The sequence below is a fragment of the Malus domestica genome, chromosome 08 (genome assembly GCF_042453785.1).
Source record: "Malus domestica chromosome 08, GDT2T_hap1".
Classification (NCBI taxonomy): Eukaryota; Viridiplantae; Streptophyta; class Magnoliopsida; order Rosales; family Rosaceae; genus Malus; species Malus domestica.
This window is the reverse complement of record NC_091668.1, coordinates 9364243-9384488: the sequence shown is the minus strand read 5'-3', so window position 1 is coordinate 9384488 and position 20246 is coordinate 9364243. Positions and strand designations below refer to the sequence as shown.

General features: G+C 36.1%; 2 protein-coding genes across 2 annotated transcripts; both read right to left on the bottom strand.

The window, feature by feature from the left end:
• Positions 1 to 4990: 4990 nt before the first annotated feature.
• LOC103441302 (lachrymatory-factor synthase) lies at positions 4991 to 5494 on the bottom strand. The gene has a single exon (XM_008379989.3). The coding sequence runs from the start codon at positions 5492 to 5494 to the stop codon at positions 4991 to 4993; it is 504 nt and encodes a 167-aa protein (XP_008378211.3).
• A 10676-nt stretch (positions 5495 to 16170) lies between these two features.
• Positions 16171 to 17021, bottom strand: LOC103441152 (lachrymatory-factor synthase). The gene has a single exon (XM_008379849.4). The coding sequence runs from the start codon at positions 16766 to 16768 to the stop codon at positions 16274 to 16276; it is 495 nt and encodes a 164-aa protein (XP_008378071.1). The 5' UTR covers positions 16769 to 17021; the 3' UTR covers positions 16171 to 16273.
• Between the last annotated feature and the right edge of the window lie 3225 nt (positions 17022 to 20246).

The following is a 20246-nucleotide window of genomic DNA, read 5'->3' as shown; positions in this document are numbered from 1 at the left end:
TTTGCTTAAATTCATCCTAGTGTTACAAGTAGCTTCTGGAAGTTTATGGAAGAGCTTATGAAAAGATTCACATCCGTTTTACTCGTTTAAACTTGAAGTAGTTAATTGTCTTATTTTCGTTTAGGGCGCCTGGTTCCACCTCGTTGTCCTGCAATGCATGACGGTAGTTGATGAATGTGTTGTGCATGTGGGTAACCTGTAAATTCCAAGTGTTCATATATAGTACAAATATATTCTATTTGCCATCAAGCTAAGATTTGATCTGGAAGATCCACATCAAGGATTTCTGATTCGTTACTTTCAAAGATCCACATTATGCTTCTAAAACAACATCCTAAAATTTCATTACGATCCAACGGTCGGATCTCTACCAATTGCCAAAAACCAAGTGGCAGTCAACATTTTATTTTATGAACTTACAAATCCAATTTGGGAATATCCGTACGTCGGATTCCCGATCCGTAAGTTTTTATGATCCTCAAATATTACGTACTAATATGTATCAAAGTTTGGTGATGATCGAATAGACGAATCATCGATTCGTATAAAGGTCAAGTGATGTATCGTAATGAAACTAAGTTCAAACAATCAAACCACATCATTGCATATCAATTATGACATCAGAACATCTAATTGAACTCAAAAGGACATCGTCGGCCCACTGGCCAGGCCGTTGCCGCACGTGCCACCGCGGTGGTGGCTGGCCTCCACGGTTCGTCGGAAAATTCCACTATTTCTAAAATTCTCAAATTTTATAGAAATGAAGATCTCAAAGAGATGCACAAATTTCATACCTGCCATGAAGTCCAAAAGTAGACAGAAGATGGTCAAATTTGCCCATAAAGCCGACGGTGCCTAAAATTTCCTACCGTTGATTCGTCGTCTACGGTGGACCAACGGGGTCAAGGTTGGTTGGGATTTTCTCCTGGGATGATGGGATACAAAGCCTAAGTGGTGGCATCAGCCATCAGTTTGCCGATTTGCCAGAAGAATTGAAAAGAGTGGCCGAACACAGTTTTGACGGGTTTGATTTCATAGCTTCGCCCTGCCACATGTGGTGGTTTCTAAAGGTGGTTCTTGGATGGGTTTTGTAGAGGGGAATGAAAACTTTAAGATGGTGGTGCTGGCATCGAAAAACTCCACCGGAGTTGGCTGGAATCGGCCTTTGAAGATGGGTGGTCGCAATGGGTGTGGGTGTGGGTGCACGGAAAGCTGGGAGCTTTCTTTTTTTTTTTTCTTTCTTTTGTTCTTCTTTTCCTGATTTTTGATTGGGCTGTTGCACTCTCCCTCTCTTCTAATTGGTTTATTGTCCCTTTAATTTAATTGGTCCACTATTCCCACCTGGTGGGAGTTCAAAATTAACTTAACAAGTAACCAATTTCAAATGTCCGTAACTATACAATTATAATCTGGACTCGCAAATGGCTTTCGCCTATGCGTTCGTACCAACGAGTACTACGAGGATATACTACAAGAATAAGTCATACGTCTCTCTAACCAATGGTCAACAGAAGTCAAAGCCTTCGTCCCTAGGGCATTTTCGTAAATTCACATTTTAAAAATTAATAAAAACGTAAAATCAGGGACGGGTCGTCACATTGTATGTTTACATGAAATTTCTCTATGTGCACGAATACTTATATGGAGGGGGTGTGTCGGGTTTGGGAAGATCGGTGGATGTATAGCCTGAATCGGAAATCACGTTACTAAAATCAGGTAATCTTTTTCTAAGATTTTTCAATTTTAATGTGTTTTGGTTTCTAGGTAGTACTTTGTTTTAGTATTTCTACTTTCGAATTCATGATCGCTGACTGGTGTTTATGTGATAATTAAATTATGTAAATCTTCATTTATTGACTGTTTTTAACTGGGTTTCTTTTGGGGAAGTTTCAATTTGACTATAGAAGATATTCCCTAATTTTTTTTGCTCAGATCTGACTCTGATTTAGGTAATTTACATTAGGTTTCTTTTGGGGAAGTTTCAATTTGACTATAGGATAACGTCATTATCATTGAATGTGAAAATTAGTCAATGTCTTACAGTTAATTGTGATGCCCATGACAAGATGTGCATTTTTTTTCCATTACACTTATGTGTTCTGTCAATTAAACTCTAGACCAACTACTAATTATCTCCTAAGTCCTAAAATTCGTGTTTGTTATATGTTGTAGGAAATGACCTATTTTGAGATATTTTTTTGCATCTCTCTTTTATTCTACATTCGAAAGAGGTAGAGTCGCATTATTGGGACTGTGGATTGCTTTTTTCATGTGTTAATTTGTGTGAAGATTGATTGCCATGCATGAAGAAATTAAAAATGTTACTAAAGTGTCTGGCAAAAGTCATTATGTTTCAATCACGAACAAGTGCATGTATACATAGCAGAATTACACCAATTAATTTGTGGGAGGAAGGATATATAGCATTTGATCATGTAAAGAAAAGGAATCATGATTTAAAAATTTGGAAGCCATTACATACTCGTTCTTGCTGCTCTGTGTAAATGATGTCAGTTTCATTTTCAAGAGCTTCTTGGTAGTCTAAATTTATAGTTCATTTTTTCAGTAATATCCAATGTGATAATGTATTTTACTGCTTGATATATTTCTTACTCATGGTCATTTTTTAGAGGCTGTCAGAGCAAGGGATGTCAATACCGTGTTATCTGTGGTGGTTGAAGGTTGTTTGGCGTCCGACGAATTCAAATGGTATTAGGAATTATTGGTTTAATTATCTGTATGAATCAGTTTATAGAACTAAATCATAAAAGCTTGTTTTTGCCCTACCCATAGTTTAATTGCATGAACTACAAGATATTGATATTTTGGTGGATCGATTGGATGGTATCTTTAGAAGATATACAAATGCTTTTATCAATCTCTGCAAGGAGAAATGGCTTGAGGGGTTTGTTGTTTTGCATTATAGTTATACTATGTCTTCTTGGAATTGTATATAAGATGCACTTTTTTCTTTAATTATTCTTACTAAAGACTAAAGAGTACCGGCTTTTGTTTGTGTGTTCGTCTTGTTACCAGAGATTTGGAAGTACCAGCAAGCTAGCCTTCCTATTTGGATGTTCCACGCTTTGAAGATTTAAGTATCACAGACAAGCTGGCCAACCTATTTTGGACTAATTTTGTTTTGAATTCGACTATATCTGTTATAGCTTCTGATGAGGTGCAAGGCTTGCTGAGGAAAATGCATCTGTCCAAAAATATGTGCTTTCAAGTTTTATTGTATTAGAGATAAAATATGTAACATTACATTATGTTTGTGAGATTGGGAATGTGTTGTAGGCCTTTTCATTTTAAGAAAATTAAAAATTTTCATTTCCTCAATTTTTTTTAATATTTAATTCGTGTTGGCACAATTACAATATGAAGTGCCAACGTGTCTGGAAAAGGTTGTCTGACAAGTTGTCAGAAACGAGGCACAAATAGTGGTCTATTTGTGCCTGCCTCTTTGAGCACAAAACATCATATTGTGTGCTATCAGCAATGGTGACGCCTATAAAGGGCACATACACAAAGATAGTAGCTACACTGTTGCTATTGGTCTATAAGCACAATTGTTGGTGCTTTTTGGCCTCTATTGTGCGTAGTGGCCAATTTTGTTGTAGTGATTATTTATTTTTGAAGTTGTATAAGAATGGAAAGTAAATAAATGTGTTTTAAATATACCTCATACTCCGAAAATATCAACCATGTTATCCAAATTTAAAACATATCAAACTGTTTAATTTTTTTCACACTGTTAGAGTGGTGCATGTAATTTGAAAAAGTGTAAAGTTTGTTTGTAACTGGATTACACCCTATGTGTGTTGTTTGAGTAAATATTTCTAATTAAATGTAAGGAATTAGGGCTTCTTTAAAAAACACTTTTGTTCATAAGTGTTTTCATTAAAAGCACATCAAAACTTTTAATAAAAATGTAAATGCTTTCTCAAAAAGCATCAGAAGCACTTTTATAATTTGAAGAAACTCTTATAATTATTTTAAAAGTATTTCCAACTATACAATACATATGGGTGTTTTGATTGACCAGCATATAGAAAAACTGAGTCAACAATAATATTTGATAGGAAAATAATGCAACGATATCAAAGAATATGGTTGTAGAATGGTGAAGTCTATAGAATTATCAAAGAGATGGGTCGAAGGTCCACTTCCATCAACTCTGATACTGTCCTCAATTTGGTAAATACCACACGCACAATCCTTCATGTATGGGTTGATGATGGCTAGTTTCAGAAACATCATAACTATTTATTTTGTACAAAGTCATTATTTTCAGTGTTCTAAAAATCAGCCTAGGCGGTGAAGACCCATCGGGATTTAGGGAAAATCATTTCAAAAAATTGATCTGGAGCTAGGCGGATTTGATTTTTCTTTTTTATTTATTTATTAATTGTGTGCTTTTTTATTTTTTAGTTTCATGGTGGTATACTTTATGGAAATGATGTATCTAATTTGCAAAGGATGGATTGACTACAAGTTCATCCAATTGTGAAATGAATTGGAGAACTTTTGAGGAGATACATACAAAAAAAAAGAAATAAATAAACTAGATACAATAACGTTAAATAGTTTAGTTTACATCCAAACCAATGCAAGGATCATGAACAAGAAGAATTTAGTCTATCATCCAAGAATACTCCTCATTATGTCATTATGATTATATGCTTACTGTTTTTTAAATATTGAACTTGTTGGATTGATGTACTTTGTGTATTCTTCTACTTCTATTTTTGCATTTTATCATTCTTTTATTATCCATACAAGTATAATTTTTTTAAAGTGTAAATAGACACTTATTTACAAGATATATAATACATTTACATAAATCGGCTTGGGCGCTAGGCCCTTGTCCACCGCTCGACTAGCTGCGAGCGTTTTTTAGAACCTTAATTATTCGACATATTACATATTACATAAACATGAAAAGACTGATAAAAAAAAAGCATGAATATATATATATATATATGTATATTTAAGTAGATAGAAGAGCATGCTCCATTGTTTTTGCAACCAATTGAAGATTAGACTCAAGAAACTCCTGAAGATTTTCAGATCTCCATCCATCGACCGGATCACAAACTACAGACCAATCTATCTTGCACCCGTAAACACCATCCTGATCAATGTCGTTTGTAGGCACTACTTGCATGGTAGCAACGTAAGAGTGAAACCCCATGTTATTCTCAATGATCTCATAGCTTATGCACCGTTTGATTGGATCAATCATCAGTAGCTTCTCCTTGACCCACTTGACGGTCGACTCATCAGCGGGATTGGTAGGAGGAGTTTCACAGTACCGGATCAGACCCGGTTGGCCAGAAACTCCCTCGATTTGGTAACATGTGGCTAGTTTGGGGAAGATTTTGTGTAAGTTGCAGAAATCAGCCAAGAGAGGCCAAACCTTTTCGGCTGCTGAGGCTTTGAGCACAGCGGTTGTTTTGCGCTTCCATTTTCTGGACTCTGCGGGTTCTTGCATGATGAGAGAGATAGCTAGGAAACAAAGGAAACATGAATGATTGGTTATAAGGGAACATTATTTGTGATACGATGTATTTATAAGGTTCAAAAAGATGCTTCACTCATAACTAATAAATTTAAATGTTAGGTGAAATGGAAGTTGACTTGTGTGCCAAAAAAAAAAACAAAAAATGGAAAGTTGACTTGCACTGTACGAAAAAATATTCAATTTGACTTGGTATAAAAAAAAATATACAACTATCTATATACGATTTTAAGTATGGTGGGAATAAAATTAGTCACAAATTCGTGATTTATAAAATTTGAGTTTACGGTTTTTTTACTTACAAGTAAAAAAGAATAATATTAGACTACAGTAAAAGAAACGAAGCTATATTAGACAAAATAGGACACAAAGCCGAACTTTCATTCTTTAACTTGTTAATCATTGTAATCTTGTTTTCTTCTTTTTTGTTGGGCACTATTCTTTTGGCTTTGCTTCAATTTTGTTATTACGAGTGCACATCTAGCAAAGTCCTTTGGTTGTTGAATTTTGGAGGTCAACGCGCAAAAGATCTTTTTGCGCCGTGGTACTTGGGAGCAAGGAAGAAAGTATCGGTAATATCGGAAATATCGGTAGTCCGAAAACACGGAAATATCGATGGAAATATCGGGATAATATCGATATCGATAAAAATTACATGGAAACCACGGAAATTGTAAGAAAAACTTGGAAATTTTTATTGAAACTTTGCAGGATGTTTATTTAGTCAATTATCTATTAGTTTATCACAAAAAATTGGAAGGAAATGCATTGCATGATGGATTTAACTGATTTAAGTGGATTATATAGCGAGCTGTCATATGCAAATTTGTTTCTTGCAAAAAGAATTCAAAACAAAACCATATATATAAATATTTTAGCATATTTTTACGAAAACATAAGTGATATGGTGGTCAAGGTGTTGAAGGGTAGCAGTTCCTTTGCTTTAAAATCTCAATCCATTAACCGAGTCCAAGTGTGCTCAAAACCCTCAACAACAACAATCTCCCATTCTCCCAAAATACCCCTACTGCACCTCCCATTCTCCCACCCCACCACCAAACAATCTCCGTCATTTCAGTCACAACCCAGGTCCTCTTTCGTCCACCCAAAATTCCCCCACGCTTCTACTCTGTCCGAACTTCACCGAAAACCAAGAAAGGCAGAAAGGGGAGTGAGAGAGAGAGAGAAGAGAGAGAAATGGAGTTCAATTTCAACACCAATAGGGCGAGGGCGGAAGCGGAGCGCCGTGAAGCTACTGTCGGCGCATGACTTGCAAGAGACCAAGACTTTCGCGATCCGAGCCCGAGAGACTGACCCCAGGCTCGAGGCCACCGAGCAGATAATTACCGTCGCCGACACTCTTCTCGCCGTTGAATCCCAGATCAACAACCAAAACCAGCAGCCCGACTGGTACGCTATTCTCCAACTCGCCCAGTACACTCAAAACCTCGAAATCGTCGCGACTCAGTACCGTCGACTCGCTCTTCTGCTGAACCCCCATCGGAATCGCTTCCCTGATTATGCCTTCCGGCTGGTCTCCGAGGCCTGGAACGTCATCTTTAACCCCACCAAGAAGGCCATGTACGACCACGAGTTGAGCATATTCAACCGATTCGACTCGCCCCCATCCGAGTCGACTCAGCTGTTCGAGAGGCGATATTATCGGTAATATCGCGATATTTGGACGAAAACTCATTGGATATGTGTTAAAATATCATTCTCTCCTAAAAGCGATATTATCGGCGATATTTCGCCGATAATATCGGCATTTTCTTCCATGCTTGGGAGAGAGCGCAACATCGGCTTTAAAGACAGTGATTCTCCACGCCTCAACCAAAGCCGTATCTCTATCATTTTGGTGACTTCTTTCTTATTTATTGTATTTGTTGTATTTTATATATTCACAGAGATTATTTATTGTAATTTTCCAACAATGTTATTACACAAAGTTTAATCTAAACAATTTTTCTTCTATTAAATAAGGGATGTGATATCCATACACCTCATTTTACTTCTCACACACCTTTTTAATTTTCGGCCGTCGGATAGGATGAATTAAAGAAGATTAACGGACAAAAATTATCAAGAGGTGTGTGAGAAGAAAAATGGAGTGTGTGGATAGCACACCCCTTAAATAATCTCAAAATCTCTTAATCTGGATTCTGATGCTAATTAAATTTTGGCAATTAGTTACAATAAACATATTTGTTATTTTGTTGCAAAAATGATCAGTCGTTATTATATCATTGTTGTATTGTGGTTATATCATCGTTATGTCGTCGATATGTGATCAATATGTTGTTACTGAAAATGATCATTTCTGCAAAGGGTAATGTTAGGGAGACTAAATTTTGAAAACTAAAAGACATGAAAATTGATTATTGGTTTATTGCTTAAGCGTAAATAAACGTGCTCATTCTTATTAGTAACACATCATTTAGTTTGCTAATTTAGTCCCCAAATTTAGTGTCCCTAGTATTACCCCTTATGCAAATCAAATGTATCTATTTCCCCTTAATTTTTTTTTAAAAAGAATTGTTTGAGTCTCTAATACCAGCACTTTCATCCTTGATTTCCTAAAATCTCACTAAATTTACTCTCTTCTTTTGCCTATTGTTGGGTAATTGTACTTATCCTATTATACGCATGTTAATTAAGTATATAATAGGCTTATGGGGTGGTTTGTGCAACTATCAAAAATATAAACATACTAAAGTGCATTGACCCAAAAACAAATTAGTTAACTACAAGCAGCAAAATATAATTATGGTCAACAAAATACAATACAGAGTCTTGGGGTACATCTACTTACTGGACATGGAACAATTATGATTCTTGGATTCACTACGTTTTTAAAATATAGGTAGAGAAATCGCTTCCTAACCAGATCATGTGTTTACCAACACATATAAAATTAGAAATCACTTCTCTTACTTTCTTTATTTTGCAAGTTTTCCTATTCCTTCCTTTGCAATTAAGTGGAGGGCTCCCCAGCATCAATATCAATTGTAGGTTAGCGGTTTACTTTGTCAATGTGGAATATATATACTTGCAACTACATGATCAACACGTTAGAGGCTAGAAATGTAAGCATAGCTAGACTGCATTACAATTGCATGGAAACTTTTAAGATTTTCTCGGTAAAACAGATGGAGGTTTCATTGCATAGAAACTTTTAAGACGTTTTAACCTAATGATTTAGAAATTGTGTCAAAATTTGTGTTAAAGAGGTGATTGCCATGACGGCTATATAACCCAAGAGGCTACATTGTGAATAGCTTGTTCTCTAATGAATAACAAAGCACTCTATTTATAATAAACTAACCCTAACTCTAATGCTAACAGGTTAGGCTCAAACTAAACTTATAAGAAAACTCAAACAAAATAATACCTAAAATACTAATATATTCCAACACCCCCCCCCGGTCAAACTCATGGCAGTATACGACATGAGTTTGCAAACAAGCAAATGCGGACTGGCTCCGTTAGGTGGACTGGCAGGCATGCAAACTTGACTTGACTTGACTGGCAGACTTGACTTGATTCTTGACTTGACTGGCAAACTGGTAATTGATTCTTGATTCTTGACTTGACTTGATTCTTGATTCTGGCTGGCAAACTGGCTAGAGTTGAGAGTATGGAAAGCACCTGTTACTAAACGGACGAGATTTCCATATCTCAATTGTACCAACAAACGAACAAAACAATTCCAAACAGGCCAACAACTCGTGTGGGCCTCAAAGACATCAACCAAAAAATGGGCGGCAAACAGCCCATAACCCATTTTTCCACTTTGCCCGTGTGGGCCAAAACCTCAAACAATTTTTTTTTTTGGCTTCTGTTTCCTTATTTCCTTATTCCTTTCTTCTAGACGAACGAGTGCAGCAGAGGTGGCAAATTCTGGTCAGGTATAGAAGGAGAAGCGGGTACGGTGCGAAGACAGGGTAATGGTGCAGATTCTGGTGGGGTGTGTTGTGCAAGACAATACGCCGCGAGTGCTGGGTTCATGTTGCCGAGAACTGGTGGTGCGTTTAGGTCTGTGTAGGCTGGTGCAGCAATGAACGGATCTCGGTTCAGTGTGGGTTTGGATGGCAGGGTAGAAAGTGGTGGCGGAATTTGCACAAGGTGGTGCTGGTAGTTCAAGCGAGTAGAAGGCGGCTGGATGGGGAATGGGTTTTGGTGCAGGTTTCGGTTCTAGGTTCAACGCTGAGTGGCTCTCGAGCAAACATATTCAAACAACAAAACCCTAACTAAAGACAAAACTAATACTGAACAAACAGATAGACAAACAAATCGATATCAACCCCAAAACAGATTAATTCTTGAAAGATTTAACCTGCTCTGATATCAAATTGAATATCAGAGTGCGCAATGAACAAACGAACAAACTGAATATAAACTAATATAATTTTATTAAGTAAACGAAAGATTGCCATGACGGCTATATAACCCAAGATGCTACATTGTGAATAGCTTATTCTCTAATGAATAACAAAGCACTATATTTATAATAAACTAACTCTAACCCTAATGCTAACAGGCTAGGCCCAAACTAAACTTATAAGAAAACTCAAACAAAAAAAATACCTAAAATACTAATATATTCCAACAGTATGTATATGAGTTAGTATCTAGGGATATTCATTTTTTTAACAAACAATATTATCTAGATTAAATGGGTGGGGAGTGCGTTACACCTCACAATAAGCTAGCAATAATGTGTTTTAAATTCGCCTTTGGCAATAATGTGGTTATATATGTTAGAGGTTGTATAATGTTAGTCTTCTAGATCCCTCCTTAATTTTACCCAAACAAGGTGTTTAAAAATGTGGTGTGCTATCTACACATCACTTTTTATTTCTCACACATACTTTGTTTCTTTGATCTCTTTAATTTATCCGATTTGACAACTGAAAATTATAAAAGTGTGAGAAATCCACACTCCTTTGAATATTAGAACTTCCAAAACCCCTTTTAGGCTATTCCAATCCCAAGTCCTCTTTTTAATCCCTCATCGAAATAGGCTCTTAGTTGTTTTTGTAATTTTTCGGCAGGTGAAACTTAAAATGAATTATAAATATGTGTGTATATATTGGGGCGGATCTATAACACTATTTATGTATAATCACAAATTACATAAACTGTGATGCAGCTCACGTGTGTTGGCTAAGATCTGCTGCCAATCAAACCTATTTGTGCAGACTTACAGGGTCTCTGCATGAATCAGCATTACTTGCATCGGTTTTGACATATTTGGCTCATATGACTCAAATTTTAATCTCGTTCATTTGGTATTAATTGCTCAGTTTGTTAGTCGTTTCAGTTACCACACCAAGAATCTAGATCCTTGCTGGATTCTCTTTGTGAGGATTCTGGAAATTCGTGAATCATATTCGTTCATCATATACGATGAACGAACACGATTCACGAATCTCCAGAATTATTACAAAAAGAATATGGAAAGAATCTTGTTGGCCTCACAACTTGTGATTTTATCATTTATTTAATGAAAGAATCACTAACAACTATGTGATTTTGCCCTTTCCTGTTTGCAAGGGTAAAAGACCATATTTTAAAAGGAAAACTAACGAAAATGGTTTAAAAATTTTAAGTTTAACGATAAGAACAAAATAAAGGGTAAAGTGAATAATATCATGATTGATTTTTTAATGTAAAAATGTGTTTTTTCGTTAAAATGAACAATACCGCAAGCTTTTCGTTAAAGTTCCATATTTTAAATAACTTGTTATCAAACTTGACTGGAGATTTGTCTCAATAACTTGTAATAGATTGATGTGGGATACTCTTTTTTTATTTGACCGAATTGAAATCTCCAGACAAATATTTTATCAAGGTCAAAATAAATGTGTGATATCCTTTGCACTTATCCGTTTCACCTTGAATATCGTATTCGTTTTCAAAATAAGAATTATAATTATTAAGAAATCAAAAACGGAAAACAACTGTACCAGTATTATATTACTCGATCTAAATTTCTACAAGCAGTCAAGCACGTGCTATGTTCAAGTAGTCAAGCACGTGCTATGTTCAAGTAGTCAAGCACGTGCTACGTCCAAGCAATCAAACATAAGCAGCACCGTGGTTAGTGATTTAACTTAACTAATTAATTTTTTTTTTTTTTTCACTTTTTACCTGGTCGAATGGTGAAGTCACATTCATGGTAGATGTGTTCAAACATCATGATGTACTTAAGGACGGAGCTAAAAACTTTGTATGGCGGGGTCTATCTCTTAACCTCAAAGAAATTCGAATTTCTTCTATAATTTCATTGTTTTTCTTTTCTTCTTAAATTTCATTAAACCAACTTGCAGACATTATTTCCTAATAATAGCTTATTATATATACATATTGTTTGAATATTTTAACTAATCAATTAAAGTACTAAAATATAACAAATTCAAGTACACATTTATTTGAATATTTCAACTCATTAGTTAAAATACTTAAATATGATAAATTCAAGTTCTGTAGCCATCTTGATTTTTTCCCTCTACATAAAACATCAGTAAGGGCAGCTGCCTCCAATGGCCTTAGCTACCGCCGTCTTTGAATGTACTCCTTTTATTCTTTGCCTATATAAGGGCATGTTTATATGGAGAAATGGATTTGAAAGGAATAAGTATCATTTTATTTTTATGTTTATTAAAAATCAAACATTTGAATGGACTTGATTCCGATTCGTTGGTTTTAGGGTTACTTTTAGGTCAAGGTGGACTGGGGTTTTGAGAATGTCCTCTTGTCTCTCTTGGTTCAGTTTTGTACCAAGTCCCATAATATGTCAAAAGAGTTAGCTCGTCTTAGCAAATATTGCGGTTAGATCAATGACTTGAAGATTAGCATGATTAAGCAAATAATGGCTTGCTCAAGTAAGGTATGGTGTGGAAGCTAGAAGGTCATCCATTTAGCATGAGAGAGAGAGATGAGAGAGAGAGAGAGAGTTTGCACGGTTGCGTGGAGTTTTTGGTTGGGTAATCCGGGCTTCCTGAGTTCTAAAGAGGTTTTCCCTAACTGAAAGGGCTGAAAGAAGTCTAGGGGAGAACTGTAAGGTTGTGGGAAGATCGTTTTGTGTTCTTCCCTCTAACGTGTGAACCTCTGTCTTTTTTGGCTGAGTTATTGGGATCCCTCTTATTGGCTTCTAATCTCTCTTTTTGTAGGTGAAGGATTCCCCTCTAGGTTTCCTAAGGAATCTCTAATTGTGGTTTGATCTTCCCTCCTCCTTTTCCCTTGTTCTTCTACCATTTCCCTTTTGGTGTAAGGAAGCTAGGCTCTGTTGATCTCATGAAACCTACAGTGGACATTCTTCTCGAGGTGCGGCTTTCCTGGGTCAGCCTTTTACAGACGTTACTTCCTATAACGTGTCTTTTAGCTTTCAGGTGTTGATCTTCTGTGTGAGTTAGGAAAGGAAATTCAGCCTCTTCCTTCGTTACATGCCTCTTTACTGGGCTTTCAAATGACTTTAGGGTTAAGTCTTGGTTTCTTCCTAACTAAGTTGGTTACCTTGGTAAGGAAAGAAGGAAATTAGGCTGGTTCTCTCTCAAACTTGCCCACATGGACCACAAACGTTATGGGCTTGGATCTTTGGGCTCCCAAGCAACCCAAAGTCTTCCATAATCTTGACTCCACATACGTCCGACAAACTTCTGTAACCATCCACACCACAATTCACTTGACAAGCCCTGGACATGTAACTTAGGCTTACTTTAATGTGATAAGGCATGGCATGATAAATATGCATGGACTTGCATGATTGTGGTGTGATTTACACAAATGCATGACTTAATTAATGTAGCATGGCATGATTACTGATATAACCCCTTCTCGATTCCACATCTTGGCATGTATTTTGGGCTTGGCTTGAGCCTTATATAACAATTGGGTTTTGAGACTTGATTGGACTTGCATATGACTTTTTTGAGCCTCAACAGTTGATTTAGTAACAATTAAGGAATGAAAAAAAAAATATATTTGGGTATCTTATACCTGAATAGTCAAGTATGAGATTATCATGGAGAGTTGTTTATTTCATCTCATAAACATACCCTAAATCGTAGACATTAATTCAACAAAAAGTAATGGAAACGTTACGTAGTACAATAAGATATGTCTAACTTGCATGAAAAACAATTCAATGTTCACCCAAAAGAAGATAGAAGAGCATTCTCCATATTCTTTGTCATCAATCCCATAGAAGTAGGGGTGAGTTTGGTTCAAATCGGTTCGGTTTTTTGCCAAAACTGAAACCGAACCGAAATTTCGGTTCGCTTCAAATTTTTTTCGGTTTTTTTCGGTTTGGTTTCGGTTTTTTTTCAAAAAATGAAAAAAATTTGAAATCTTAAATTTTAACATATCCAACACAATTATAACATAAATATTCTGACTAGACTTAAAGATAATGAAAATAAACATTTAAAGTTCAACTGGAATTATAACATAAAGGTTTTTTTTTAAATATTTTGGGTTTAATGTTTAACTGTAAATAGATTTTTTTTTAGACGATGATGATGGAGTACGACCTCTCTCTTTCTCTCAATCTTTCTCTCTCTCTCTCTCTCTCTCTCTCTCTCTCTCTCTCTCTCTCTCTCTCTCTATATATATATATATATATATATACACTTGTATTCTTCACTAGCAATAAGATAAACATTCTATAATATACTATTTATTTTGATTATTGTCTAGGTAACAATTTTTTATATTTTCTTTATCTTTGTGGTCCGAATTTTTTTTATCCATATATGTGGTTACATAATATAATTTCTACATTCTGTGTTCAGCTTCTACCACCAGCAAATTTTGAAGAGGTGTTCATCAATATTTTTTAATGTATTGATATACTTTTCAAAATTGTTAGGCCACGGAAGCTACTATACTTGGCCATAGGTGAGAAAGTTTGAATTTTGTTTTTGATCTCGTAGTGTTTAATAAACTTATGAGACTTTTATACGCTGTTTGCTTTCCCTAATCAACTGCAGTGCAGTTGAGATATGTGTTCTTACATATATGTTGCACTTAATGATATAAACTAGAAATATTGCTTGTAATGGTATAAGTTCCAATTTTTGTTGCAAATGGAGAAGCTGAGAAGACAATTTGAATTGGAAAGCAAACAAGTCCTACCAAAACAGCAGTCCGAAGTATCATATTCTAATATAATAAAATCAAATAATTAAATAAATAAAATTAAAAAAATATTAATTTAATTATTTCGGTTCGGTTCGGTTTCTAGACCATCAAAACCGAACCGAACCAAAAGAGTTCGGTTTGGTTCGGTTTTTTCAATTCGGTTCAATTTTTTTGTTTGGTTCGGTTTTTTCGGTTTCGGTTCGGTTCGGTTTTCGGTTTTTTTCAGTTTTCGGTTTTTTGAACCCACCCCTACATAGAAGTGTCAAAAAAAAAAGCTCGAAGATCATCATATTTCCATCCCTCAACTGGGTCACTAACAAACGACCACTCGATCCTGCACCCCGTGCTGCCATCTTCACCGTTGACAGGGACTAATGGCATTACTGCAACGTAAGACTTGAACCCGAGATTGTTCTCAATGATTTCACAGCTCAAACGGTGTTAATTTGATCGGATCAATCCAAGTAAAACCTCTTTGGTCCACTTGATGGTCGTCTCATCGGCAGGATCAGTCGGAGGAGTGGCGCAATATCAGAACACACCCGGCTGGCCGAGGACTCCGTCAACTAGGGGTATCATGTGCCAAGGATTGACAACCATTTGTGTAAGTTGCAAAAATCAGCCAATTAATAGAGGCCAAACTTGTTCCGCTGCTTGGCCTTTGAGCTCGCCAGAGGTTTTGCCTTCCCATTTTAATAATGGTGTTAATTTGGTTTACTCCCATGACAAATAAATTAACAAAGAAATTAACAACAAATAATTGTGAGGAACATGGAATGGTGGTATGCCTTTATAGGGGTTGTCTGCATTGAAAACCACAAAAGGATTCTTCATCATATACATGCTAGTCCAAATGAAATTGTTTGGCTAAAGAACAAGATTTTGTGGGATTTACCAAAACCTACCCATTTGGACTGGTCGGTGCTCAACCTAGAATTCTATAATTGTTTTATAAGTACTGTTATTGGCACTTTAAAATATCATCTTACACATCTTATAATATAAACTTCTCTTGTATTTTACAAATTTAGAGTGAAATGATGTAGACATTTTTAGAGTGTTAGTAGCAGCTCCTTACAGTTAAACAAATATAGAGTTTTTAATTACAAACAATATCACTACTATAAACCAAACTAGAAATAAATGGGGGTTTAAACCGATAAGTTAGTAGGTTAAAGAAGAAGACCCTATAAAATCAAAACAATATGCCACTAGCAAACATATACACTAGTTGTCACTCACTTAATATGCTTTAAGCCTCAGATAATGCATATGGCCTATATAACATTCTGATTTTATAACTTGTTAAATATACAGTTAAACTGACTACATAATTAGTGCCTATGAGAGAGATGAGTGCATTTTTGCTCACCTCAAAAAATGCTCATCCCCTATTAATTACTATTAGATAAGTATTCGTTTAATTGATATAAAATACTAATGTTAAAGTTAAATAAGCTAATGACAATTAAGTATACCGTCATTTTAGGGGGTGAGCAAAAGTATTCCAGAGAATGATGCATGTGTTGCATTGTTTATCCACAATAACTAGGGAATTCAAATTTGGCGTCTTGGCCTAATGCTGTGATGAGATAATTTAAGTAATGTTCAAATACAAATTGCATCTTCTATTCTATTAGACATTTTCTGCAACCCAGACTCATACTTCCTCACCAGATCACCGAAAACCCACCCTTCCACAGGATCAACGGTTATGGACCACTCGATCACGCACCCATCTCGACCATCAATATCCCCACGCGGAACAATCCTGAACGTCGAGACGTACGAATTGAACCCAAGGTTGCTCTCCACGATCTCGTAGCTCAGACTATGGTCAGCATCATCAACGGCTATTAATCGTTCCTTGGACCAGCTGACGGACTTCTCGCCACTCTTGGAGGGGATTGAGAACCCCGAGCAATATCTGACACAGCCGGGTTCACCGTTGGTTCCGTGAATCCCATGGCAAGTGGATAGGGTTGGAAACCACCTGTGGAAATTAAAGAAGTCTTTGAAGAGAGGCCATATCTGGTCCACTGTGGCATCTTTTAGGGTTGCAGAAACCTTGGCTTCCCACTTTGGATCTGAGTGCTGCTCCATTTGATCTGAGAGAGAGATAGGGAGGGGAGGTTTGGTGGAAAAGGGTTGAGGAGACTCTGATGATGGGCTTAAATGGACACATCGCACAGGTTTTGATACCTCCTTAATTAGTAAAACCCTGTTTTAATCCCTTAATCTAATCACGTGTCTTCTAGATCCCTCCTTAATTAGACCCTCATCCAAATAGACTCTAGTTGTTTATGTAATTTTTAGGCAAGGAGAAACTTAAAATGAACTATGCATACGAGTGCATATACGACGGATTCATGACACAACCTACGTATAATTTCTTGAAATTACATAAAAGAATTGATTCAACTAACATGTGTTAGATAAGATCTGCCCAAATTGCCAATCAAACTTATTTGTGCATACGTACAGGTTCTTTGCATTGATCAGCATTACTTGTATCGGTTTGACATATTTGGTTCGTTTGACTCAAATTTTAATCTCGTTCATATGGGGTATTAATTGCTCAGTTTGCTAGTCGTTTCAGTTACCTCACAACTTGTTATTTTGTCATTTTTTTAATGAAAGAGTCACTAAAGAATTTAAACAACCATGTGATTTTGCCCTTAATTTCATGCTTTGCAAGGGTAAAATATCATATTTGAAACAACTTGTTATCAAACTTGCTTGGAGATTTGTTATTAGAGGATATCGATAATATGTAATGGTTTCACGCAGTGCTACTCTTTTTTTTCTTGGATCAACTTGAAATCTCTCGTAAGATTTTTATTATAAATGTGTCATATCCTTTGTACTTATTCATTTAACCTTGAATAATGTATTCGTTTTCTAAATAAAAACTATAATTATTAAGAAACCAAAACGGAAAACAACTATACCAGTATTATATTACTCGATCTGAATTTCCACTAGCAGTCAAGCACGTGCTATGTTCAAGCAATCAAACATGAGCAGCACCGTGGTTAGTGATTTAACTTAACTAGTTAATTTTTTTCACCTTTTTCCTGGTCGAATGGTGAAGTTACATTCATGGTAGATGTGTTCAAACATCATGATGTATTGATGTAAAGGACAAGATATGAGTTAATTTTGACGAATAAATATAAGGGAAATAAAATGTTTCAAATTATCAAAAAAAAAAGAATTAAAGTTGGAAAGTGTTGGATTCAATTGATATGTTGTTTAGGCTTCCAAAATTGCATTTTAAATTCTGTCAAAAAAAAAGTGAACTTTTTGTATGTAGTCCGATTAATGACATTTACTTTCGTCTTAATTTCTTAAGACTTTTGAGTTATCCTAGGGAGTTAATCTGGTTTTTAAGTCATTGGTTGCTTTTCTTGTAATCATCTTCCAATCAATTTATCAATTAAGCAAATTATCTTTTGAAATTACTCTAAAAGAACTGGTGGATTCCAGATTATCAGTTATTCAGGGATTTAAATTTGTAATCCTTCTTCCTTTGTGCTGTGTCAAGTACTCCTTTTATTCTTTGCCTATATAAGGGCTACTTTTTTTGGAGAAATGGATTTGCAAGGAACGAGTATCATTTTATTCTTATGTTTATGTTTGGATCCAAGATTACACCATCGGCCCGAGTAATCGAGGCCGTTGAGTAAGCATACCTCCACATCGTCGATGAAAAAGTAAAGATAATTTTATTAAAAGATAACATTATGATTTTTATCATAATTATCTTTTAATAATGATTTATCTTGACATTTTCTTATAAAAATAATATATCTTCAAGCTAGGAATCAGCGGGACAATTTAAATTAATGTGGATGTTTGGATGTGGATGTGCGGCACAATTCAAAATGAATTTAAAATTCATTTGGTTCAGGTCAAGATGCATGCAACAATAAAGATGATGGTTTTGGGTGACGGATGAGACAAGTAGTCTAGGAAAGCTAGGCTTTTGGTGATGATGTGATTCCTATATAGGCTTTTCAGTTTGTTTGAAAAGTCATAGATGACAAACGAATCAGTTTTCCTCCTAGAGTTTAAGTCGTAGTTGAACACCATCAGCCAAGCAAATATCAACCCAGAATCCATTTGAGATAGAAATACGTCTCATTAAACAATTGGTCTTATCATGAAATACCGTTTGGCTTCGCATAGGCACAGGATAAAGATGCATGTGGATTATACTAAAGAGATTAGGATTTGACCGAAAGCTTGGACGATGGAAGAATTTTAGTAGCATGGTGGAGCTTCATAACTTATCAACCGTGTACTCATCCCTATAAATACAAGAAACAGTTCTGTGGATGCAAATTTCTTCCTCCTCGATCTTGGACAATTTTGCACCTACAAAACAATTAACACCTTAGGTTAAGGCCAAGAGCCTCACGCGCCCACGATGAATGGGGGGGCTTTGGCCGAAGAACCTCCGATGCCAAAGTTAGAATTTAGAGAGAAAGAGTGTTTAGAGAATTTTGGGATTTTTGCCAAAGTGTTGGAATTAGCTTTTTGGTGAGAATGGGAGTATATTTATAGGGATAGGAGGTGGCTAGGGTTTTTAGGTTTAATTTAGGTTTAATTAGCCAATTTATTTGGCTATTAAACATAAGATGAATGTTTTGGTGGTTTTTGAATTTATTGGGTAATAAAAAGGAAGAAATGGTGAAAAAGGTAGAAAAAAGTGATGGATTAGGTTTTGAAATGGGGATAGCTGGCCATGTGGTGTTTTAGGGTTGAATTGGATGTATTTTGTAGTTATTTGGATATAATGGATGGTTTAATTGACAATTAATGGGTTAATTAGGCAATAAACCCATTAATTAGCCAATTAACATAATTTAAAAGGAATGTGTTTGGGAATTACCTTGTAGAAAGGATTTGATGAGATGGACTTTGAATTGTTACCTATTTTGGGCACTTCTGTCTTGGTTGAAAGAGGGTTGCCCGCTGCTTGCGCGTAGGAACCTCGTTGTACTGCAAGGGTATTTTTGTCATTTTTGTCCAAAAATCCACGTGTCGCCCTGTGAATATTTTTGGCTCCACAAATGCCCCCACACCTGTTGGGCTGCTCGCAGAAAAGGGCAGCAGGTGTAGAGATCTTCTTGCTTTAGGAAACTTAGGACTGCTTCCTATTTTGATGTAGATTCTCTCTTTAATAGGAAATTAGATCCTTCTAGGAAAGGGAAATAAATTTCTCTCAAATCCTATTTAAATCCACCTTAAGTGGGTTATTAAATCAACTTCGGAGAGCGATTTATTCTACCCTACAAGAGAGAGATAGCTTAGAGGATATTTGTTCCCCCTCCTCTAGCAATCTTCTACATCTTGCCCGTGCAAATGACCGTCTTTCGTTGATTTCTTCGTCTTCTTCGTGGATAGTGCTACCGCGGGGCAGCCGTCGGGGTGGTGCGGCACGTCGGCTGGCATGGGCCAGGAGTCGACTCGGCATGGGCCGATGAGGTATTGTGGCAGGGACCGTTGCTTTAAGCTGCTCGACTTGGCTAGAACCAAGGGCAACTTGTGTGGCTGGGACCTCGGATTGTGGCAC